The sequence below is a fragment of the Sinocyclocheilus grahami genome, unplaced genomic scaffold (assembly GCF_001515645.1).
Source record: "Sinocyclocheilus grahami isolate Dianchi unplaced genomic scaffold, SAMN03320097.WGS_v1.1 scaffold202.1, whole genome shotgun sequence".
NCBI classification, from domain to species: Eukaryota; Metazoa; Chordata; class Actinopteri; order Cypriniformes; family Cyprinidae; genus Sinocyclocheilus; species Sinocyclocheilus grahami.
Window position 1 is genome coordinate 351012 of NW_015505381.1, and position 9615 is coordinate 360626.

At 37.8% G+C, this 9615-nt stretch overlaps 1 protein-coding gene across 1 annotated transcript in view; it reads right to left on the minus strand.

Moving 5' to 3' along the window:
- The window catches only part of anks1ab (ankyrin repeat and sterile alpha motif domain containing 1Ab), a 15003-nt gene extending 8142 nt beyond the window's left edge, over window positions 1-6861 (minus strand). Inside the window, exons 1-9 of the mRNA XM_016285796.1 lie at window positions 6327-6861; window positions 5303-5401; window positions 4805-4951; window positions 4621-4728; window positions 4342-4512; window positions 3077-3208; window positions 1308-1379; window positions 1085-1168; window positions 651-788 (exon numbers count right to left, since the gene is read on the minus strand). Of these exons, the coding sequence (XP_016141282.1) occupies window positions 651-788; window positions 1085-1168; window positions 1308-1379; window positions 3077-3208; window positions 4342-4512; window positions 4621-4728; window positions 4805-4951; window positions 5303-5401; window positions 6327-6533 (1158 nt within the window). The 5' untranslated portion in view covers window positions 6534-6861. The remainder of the gene's footprint in view (window positions 1-650; window positions 789-1084; window positions 1169-1307; window positions 1380-3076; window positions 3209-4341; window positions 4513-4620; window positions 4729-4804; window positions 4952-5302; window positions 5402-6326) is intronic.
- Window positions 6862-9615: the final 2754 nt, after the last annotated feature.

Consider the following 9615-nt stretch of genomic DNA (forward strand, 5'->3'; position numbering starts at 1 on the left):
TATATATATATATATATATATATATATATATATATATATATATATATATATATATATATATATATATAAACTGTGATGCTTTTTTCAGGATTCTTTGATGGATAAAACATTTAAAAATAACAGCATTTATTTAAAACAGACATCTTTTTTAACAATACACTATCGTTCAAAAGTTGAGGTCAGTAGTTTTTTTTAGTAGAAATTTTAGTCAGTAGATATGAATACTTTAATCAGCAAGGATGTGTTAAATTGATAACAAGAGATAGTATAGACATACGTATATAGTTAGAAAAGATTTCTATTTTGAATAAATGCTGATCTTTTTTAAAGTTTTTATTCATCAACACACACATGCTTTTGTGTTGCTCAATGATATAATTTATTAAAGTTCTACTTACAATTAAATCAAAGTCAGAAATGTCTTTTTTTTTTTTTCTTTTTTTTTTATTGTATTAGTTTGCATGCATGTCAGCTTATGACCATATTGTTTATATTTATGATTGTATATGATACAGCTTATTTAAATTTCTCCAAATTTTCAATAAATTCCCACTTGGAATATTTCCAAAATTCCCCAGATTAAGTTCCCATGGAAAGTTTCCAGAAATTTTCCACACCCATTTGCAACCCTAGATAAAAATAACACCCACCACTTCTACTGTAGTGAAGACATGGCAGAAGTGATAACCAGACTTCAGATCTTTTGTGATGTATGCAAATGTGCAAAGGTCATCCGGATCCTGGGCTGCGCAAGAGATGTTCTGGATCTCATGCTCTGCAACCATCGCCTGCAAAAGTACAAAAATACTGAGCGAGTCCATCACAATTTTCAAACATCCGCAAAAGACATGAGCACTTCACTGATGCATAACCATAGGGCTATGTAACCATTTATAACCATAATCTATCATTCATGTCTGTGCCACAAATAGTGCAGGATGGGTCACTGTCGTACAAATCTCTAACTCTGATAGTGATGGCTTTGCAGACACCACTAATAATGAGAAACAGTTTAACTCTCCTAGTTTAACATGGTGAACCCATGTTAACTTTAGTTACAGTATGTATTGGCAGTTGCTCTTACCTTGGTGGCTGCGTCAACAAACTTGACTCCTTTGTAGGTGATATTCAGTATTATGACGGGACCTTTCCGGTGATCCTTTGATTTCTGGAAAACATTAGAAGGCAAGAATTTATTTAAAAAATGATTAATGGACCAAAGCAGACTCACAAAACTGTGCACAAAACGTAACAAAAATGTAAGACATTATATAATAGCACATTGACTAATATATCTGTATATGTACCCTTATTCTAGCGCAGGCCTCCTGTGTAGATTCAATTCCTCGTAGGTCTCGGATGATCACAGACCCTAAATACTGGAAAAGGAAGAATGGAAAAATATATTTAGTCAGAAATGTACATTTATTCACCTAGCAGATGTTTTTTTAATAAACTGACATTTTATGAAATATTACTACAATTTAAGATAACATGTTTCTATTTGATAAAAATTGTCAAATGTAATTTATGCAAAGCTGAATTTTCATCATCATTACTCCAGTCTTCAGTGTCACAGAGAAATCATTCTAATATGTGGATTTGCTGCTCAAGAAACATTTCTGATTATTATCAATGCTGTAAACAGTTGTCCTGCTTTATATTTTTGTGGAAAACAAAATGAATAGAAAGTTCAAAAGAACAGCATTGAATTGAAACAGAAATATTTTGCAATATTATTAATCGATAAATCTATCATTATTAATATATCTATCGCTATTATGCTACATAATACTTCCTCTCTCAGTTTCATCCCAAAATAACAATGACGTTGAAAAGAGCACTTTAATTTTTAATGTGGTGCTCATTAATGGATCTTTTATTATTTAAATCTAGACTCTGTCTTACTCTGGTTTTGATCTTGATGACCTGAGCCGTACTGGTTCGTGCACACACTGTGGTGCTCACACAGGCACTGTGAGTCTGAAGCCAGCTCGAGTCATTTCCTGATCCACCATCATTTCCTGACCTCTCTCTACTATCCTCCGGCAAATTCAATTTTGCTGAAACAGACCATCCAAGATGTAGATGAGTTTGTTTCTTAATGGAAACAGATTTGGAGAAATTTAGAATCACATCACTCGCTGACCAACGGATCCTCTGCAGTGAATGGGTGCCGACAGAATGAGAGTCCACACAGCTGATAAAAACATCACAATAATCCACAAGTAATCCACACCACTCCAGTACATCAATCAATGCCTTAAAAAGCAAAATAGCTGTGTGTTTGTAAGAAACAAATCCATCATTAAGACTGTTTAACCTTAAACTGTTGTTTGCGGCTAAAATTCGAGTTCTCTATCCATAATATTGCATTATCCAGTGAAAAAGTCATCTCATCTGAATCAGGAGAGAAATCTGCACAGATCAAGCACTGTTTATTTACAAGCCAAAACAGCTCTAAATAAATGTGTGTGTGAATTTTGATTTGAGAGGACAACAGGGGATGGATGTTTTACTGGATGAAGTGTTATTATGGACTATGCCCAGAAGAGACTGACTGGATTTGTTGATTACAAACATGCAGCTTTTTACTTCACAAGACATTAATTGAAGGACGAGTGGTGTAAATTACTTGTGATGTTTTTATCAGCTGTTTAGACTCTCATTCTGACGGCACCCATTCACTGCAGAGGATCCACTGGTGAGCAACTGATGGAATGCTAAATTCTCAAAATCTGTTCCCATGAAGAAACAAACCCATCTACACCTTAGATGGTCAGAGTTTGTGTGTAAATGTTCAGCAAATTATGATTTATGGGTGAACTATTCCTTTTGAAATACTGTATCTTTATTTTGTTAAATCAGATTTCAGCTTTTTTGATAAAAACACAAACATGAAAATAATGTTTTACTCTGATAGGTTTTGGGTGTATGAGAGCAACTGAAGAAAGTTACTATCATACCAACCCTTTGTTAAAAGCTTGGAATCCATTCCTATCAGAAAAAAATGGCATATGTCTATAAATCTATTGTGAAGTGTATAAACTGACAAATCCTGATAGAAAAGACTTACTTTGGCCTCATAAACGCAGGACTCGGTGATAAGTTTCTCAGGGTGATGGTGCCAGGTGGAGACTGTGGTATATGTGGTAGAGTGGCTGGAAGGGCGAATACTTAGACGCGAATGTCGATCTGCATGACGGTCCTAATGGAAAACAACAAGTGCAATCTGAGTCAAAGTCACATTAAATAAAAAAAAGATACACTGTACATTTATATTCAAAGTGGAGTTATATTTAATGGTATTTTGCAGCATTTTACTATTGTTCCTCCATAAATTTAAAAGCATAATGAGTTTAAATTATTGAAAAATTGCCTTATTTAAAAGCGGTATGAATTATTCATGTTCTGTGGAGTTCAGACGTGTTACTGTGCCCCGTGGTAACAGCATTCAAACATGTACAAGAATGAATTCTGCACAAAGACCTCATAACCATTTTAACTAATTTGTTAGAGAGCATGTGGAAACATAAATAGTAAATATTACTAAATATGTTTCATGAAAAAAAATCACTTTTAGTATTAAAACTACATCTGAACTGAAATGTTCATTTCATTTAACAGAAATAAGCTTCTTCTTAAAAAAAAACAGTTTTTAAGAGATTTTTTGTTAAAAATTAACAATCAAAATATATTAAATAATAAGAAAACAATACTTTTTCTTTTCTGTTATTTAGGTCCAAAAATGTCCCATTTAAAATGTCCATGCTCCCAAGTACAAATTTTTTTAACTATTATTTTTTAATAATTACTTTAATATAAAAAAAATTGTATTACCTTAATTTCTAAGAATTACAATTGCATCAGTGTTTGTTAAGAATCAGGGTTATTAAATTAAAACCATTAAAAAATGGTGTTTGTTAATTGAAATAAAATAAACGTAAACTGAAATAATATAAAATATAAAAAAAAACTTTTAATTTAAGCTAGCTGCCAAGGCAATATTTCTCATTTTAATATAGTTTATCTTGATGTACTAAAACAACTAAAACTAAAATGGAAAAAATATGAAAAAAAACAAACATAAAAAAGCCCCAAAAACTACTAAAAATAACAAAAACACACAACAAAATTACTAAAACTTTATCTAAAATTAAAATTAAAATGGACAATCTAGAAAAACTGATTCAAAATATTAATAAAAACGATGCATTTTTATTTACTATGTAATGTAGAACTACACGGTTTGCAACATTTCTCACAGAATGACTCCAATGTGATTCATTACTTGAAAGGAGTCATTATAATCACAGTGATCTTAGTCACAGAGGTGCTTACATGTGAGCGTGATCTTTCCCCGAAGGAGCGAAGGGAGATACTGCCATCCTGATCCAACGCTCGGCTCTTTCTGCCTGATTCTCCCAACGGAAGCAACATATCCATGGAGCGACTGGTGTACGGGTCCATATAACTGAGCGGTGACGTATTTTGAGATAACAGGTCCTGAATCTGATACACATTAGCAAGGTAAAGCATATTTATTGTTATATCTGAATATCATGTATTGACATTTTAAATCCATTTTGGGCCTTAATGATGCTAAATTGTGTCTATTACCTTGAGTTGGGAAAAGCGGTTGGATTTTGAAGGTGCTTCCTCATACGGTCGCTCTGCTATTGAGGCTATGATTCTTTTTCTGTGACCAAGAAGGCCAATTTTCAACACCTGCATAGAGAAAAGAGAACTGTCAGTGTATCAGATCACACAAAAGCTTACACACCAGCATGAAAAGCACATTTACATTAACAATTTCAAGCTCCCACAGGTTCTTCACGCAGTCCAGGGTGCGGTAGCCGCTAGACAGGAAGTTGTGCAGATACTCTCCAAGACCCAGAGTTTCCAGCCATGAGGACAGAGATGTGCTGCCGTCACACCCCAGAGCTTTCACCTAAAGGAGGAGAAAAACGCCGTCTCAAAATAAATTGCATAGCGTAGGAAATATAATTCACTCTGAGAAGCCAGGAGAGACATTTGGACACTTAAGTAACACTTTAAATGTCAGAATGTGATTGCATTAGATGACAAAATATCAAACCAAGTGCAAACAAAATCTTTTTTCACAACTAACTTCACTTTCTGAGATATATTTGCAATGACTTTTAACCAACCAGTCCCAAGGTCATTTTAAGTGGAAGTGGATGAAATGCGTGCTTGAAAAGTGTGCTATCTTTTAAAAATAAATGCCACTTGGTTTCACACTTGGTGTCCAAATACTATTTTAGGGACTGAAACGCGCTACCTTTGGGAGGCTTTTTGCTGCATGAAGGATTTTCTTTCTGTGGCCTGGGTCGGTGATGCCAATTTCCTGAAGGTTCCCATCTTCCATCACGTTACTCCCCTGAACGTATGCACATTCACATTAGCTTCTGCTTTACAAGAACAATCAAGCGTTGCATAAAAGTGACACTTTCAGGTACATCTAGTACTTGTGAACATCAGACACTTAGTCAGCGCATTGCAAGAATATTCAAACCAGTAACCAATTACCTCTTATGAATTTACACACATATACATATAAAATATGTATCCATCTAGCTATCTATATGCAATTATATATATATATATATAGTGCTGTCAAATTGATTAATCACAATGAATTGGATCCAAAACAAAAGTTTGTTTACATAATATGTGTATACTGTGCATATTTATACGTACTGTATATGTAAATGCACACACATACATGTATAGGCCTATATTTAAGAAATATTTACATCTATTTAATATCTGAGCTGTTTTGCTTTGTAGTTTACTTAGATAGTCCTGCAATGTGATAAATTAAATGTTTTAAATGAACAAATCTTCCATGTAGTCTAAGACCATAAAAATGCAGAATTTGTAGAAAAATACTGTTTAAAATATTTTTAAATGGCTTATAGCAAGTCAAAATGCAAGGCAATGCTTGAAATGTCATGTACCCTTTTATTTTGAAGCACTGAAATTATACTTTTATTTTGAAAATAAACTTTTAATAGGGAATTATTTAGTTTAAATTATAAACAGTTTTTTTTTTATTATAGCAATTAAATATTACAGAATTAAAAAACACATTATACATTGAATCTACATTGAGCTTAAAAATAAACTTTTTTCCTATATATATATACAGTATATATATATATATATATAGTATAGTATAGCTTATATATATAAGTGACTTTTTATCATATTTTCAGCCTTTATAAATTGGAAATATAGAAACTCACTACATCCCCTGACCAACCTGCTGTGCCAATCAATCCCCACACACAAAAGCCACTCACCATGTAGCGCAGGTCATCGAAGCCATTGAGCACCAGTTTGCTCTCATACTGAGGAAAGCCCACGTGTTCCAGCCACTCCCCCACCGACTGCTCCAGCACGCGGCTCCCAGCTGCATCTGCCGACAAAGGATGACGTTTGAGCAGTGAAAAACCATTTAGTCTGTAGCAGCGGCACTCGGAGGCCGAGATGTGGCACTGCCACATCATTTTTGGCCAGCAGAGCTGAGGGCAGCAGCAGCAACAGCAAGGCAGTGTCCAGGCTTGAGCGATGGGCCTCCGCTAGACGCAGGGCCCCAGATTTACACACTAAACTTGTAATGGAGATTCCTCCACAAGCCCTCACTGCAATGGAGATTAGGGCCAAGGCTGATGGAGTATGGAGGTAGACCTTGGCAGGTAGCCCTTTAAAGAAGAGCGTCAAGTCAATTAATTGGGACAATTTGGCGTCGATCCTCAAGAAGAGGGCAAACAAACAAAGCAACGTCTACTCAGCTTTTCTGTATCTGATTCAAACCATCACGCCGAGGGATGTCAGCACGTTGCCCAGACAGGAAGATCATAAAAGTTCAAGGAGAGCTTTTGGCTTGCAGCAAAATATCGAGATCTACGAGAAGCTACAAGGAAGTTGCAGGAAAGTGCGCCCTGCTTTGCCCCTGATCTGCCCCTATGAAACAAACATTCCTCTACAACGCAAGGCTCGATAAAACAGACTTGTCCTTGAAATTGGAAGCAAAACCCTTTAGTAAAGCCCTAAGAACAGCTGGAGAGTAAAAATAACAATGTCTGTGAGTTTGCTACAACAGAGTCATGGATCCCCAAGCCAAGCCGTCCAACTCATTGATCAACAGTCCACCAAAATGCCACCAGAAGCCTTGCGTGATGCCAGCTCGTCCTTCGAAAGATCTTCTTGGCCCATATTCCCATTCCTCTCTCGAGTTGTTGATGAGGAACCCCTCCCACCATTAGAAAGCAGCTGGTTTGACCACTTCCCCAAGCAGTCCAAGTAGCGTTCTGGTCACGGTTATCCAAGTTCTCCTGGTCCTTCCAAGCTTAGACGCACCTCGCTGGACTAACATACCAGAGCGGAATGCACCATCGAAACAAGGTAAAACCAAGCCTTGATCCAATGGAAACAATTGATAAGAAACCCCGTTGATGGTTCGGTCCTTCTTCTCGCACCCCTGCCCCCTTGCACAAGTTGCTCTGTTCTTCTAGAAAACGCTCCTGAGGGTCCTTCAGCCCCGATCAGGCAGCGTTCCGGTCACGGTAATCCAAGGACTGCTGGTCCCTCCGAGCTTAGACGCACCGCATCGGGCTAACATACCAGAATGGAGCACGCCATCAAAGCGAGGTACATCCAACCGAAATGAGGTGAGCTCCAACAATGGACGGATAACCCCATAAGAAAGCCCCGTTTGTGGCACGGTCCCTCTTGTTGCAGCCCAGCCCCCTGCTCTGGTCGCTCCGTTCCTCTTGCAGATGATCCTAAGGGTCTTGCACTTGGGGGCAAGGATTGCTGCATCCCTGATTTGGGAACGCTCAATCACAGCAGCAGCTGCATTCAGTACTCACAAAGCAAAACATCCAAATGACATATTGTTCCTCCAGAAAGCCACCGGTAGCGCATCGGTCACAGCTGGTAATCACCTTAAAGACATCTCAGTTCAGCTGCGCATCATGTCCACTCACTGTTTCTGGCTTTCTTTCCTCTTTGACTTGCTTTTTACCCCAGTTCTCATTGACAGAGTCCTTTCCGAGAGCTCTGCAGGGCTGCCATATGCCGTCTGATGCTGAGACCCGCTGCACGGCATATACGCTCTGCTCGTTCCCAAACCCCCCTCCCTCCCGTCTCTATGCCTCTCTTTCTCTATCTGTCTCACATACACACACTCTCTCTCTCTGTGGCGATCAATCCCCCCCACCCCCTTTTCTCTGTCTCACTCTCTCTCTCTCTGCCCCTCTATCTATTCCCCGCTCTCCGTACTGATTAAAATTGCACGCAGGCTCTCTGATCTTGCTGGTGCAGAAAGGACACCATCAGAAAAAGGAACAAGAGACAAACCCAAACCACACACTACTGTGCCAGGATCAGCCAGGAGGGGGAAAATCCCGTACAGGTTCCTCTAACCCCGCACCCTGCAACCCCATCCCTATCCACTGCGCACTTAAGTGCTTCCAGAGCTTCTGCACTCTCTCTATGAAAAATTAAATCGCAGCCAAGCCACATACTACGGTAAATCATCAGAGGAATTAAATTCATGAATGTGTCACTGTACCGGTGGGGAGAGGGGGGCTGGTTGTGGGGTTGCGCGTTAAACGTTAAGTCAGCGAAACGCACCATGCACATGCTGCACTTAACGTAATCCCACCCGTGCCCACCTTCATATCGGACACATCCGAGTCCAATCGGCAGAATTCAGGTTTGCCAGACGTGATAAAACTGTAGCGTTCACGTCTCGTGTGCAGATGATGCAGACTGCATTTTCCGTAGCGTGATGTGGTCTAATTCAGTGTCACACATGAGTGCTGCTTCATGCATGCATGTAGGACATTATCTACATGCAGCTGAGAGCAGGGGAATCATACGAACTGTCAGCCTGCCAGGGCGTTATTCACATACACACACTGAATGAGTCTTGATATGTAAAGTGCATCCAAATATCTGCGGACTCAAAAGGACGCTCACTTCTAAAGGAGGTATAAGTATTGTGGTGCATTTTATTTATTTAGCAGACACTTTTATCCAAAACAACTGGCAAAACAAGGAAGAACACTAAGAATTTAGTCAACAATATCAGCAATGCAACTATACTGAATTGGTATCACCATGTTTTTTTTTTACATGTAACAGTGTAGTACATATTACATACATCGAGATTAATTCATTCAGCAGACACTTTTATCCGACATGAGCAAAATGACGAAAAACTAACAATTTAGCAAAAAGGAGCCAATCATTTAAGCAATGACAGCATTTTTGTTTAATTGTACCATGGCACTACCAATACTGTGGTCTTACATGAAAAAACATGCTTTTGATGTACTATGGTAGTATCATAGTGTTCTTTGAAGTACCTTGGAGTAATATGTAAATGCCACGGTACAAGAAACATGAAAGTACTCTGGCAGTACCATGGTAAGGTGATGATATCAGAATGTAATTCCATAGTAGTCTGAACTTACATTTGCAAAGACAATGGACGTTTGTGTGTATAGGAATAATATAAATAAAAATGTATATAAATAGAATAATAAATAAATAAAATAAATATATTTCATAATACATTCT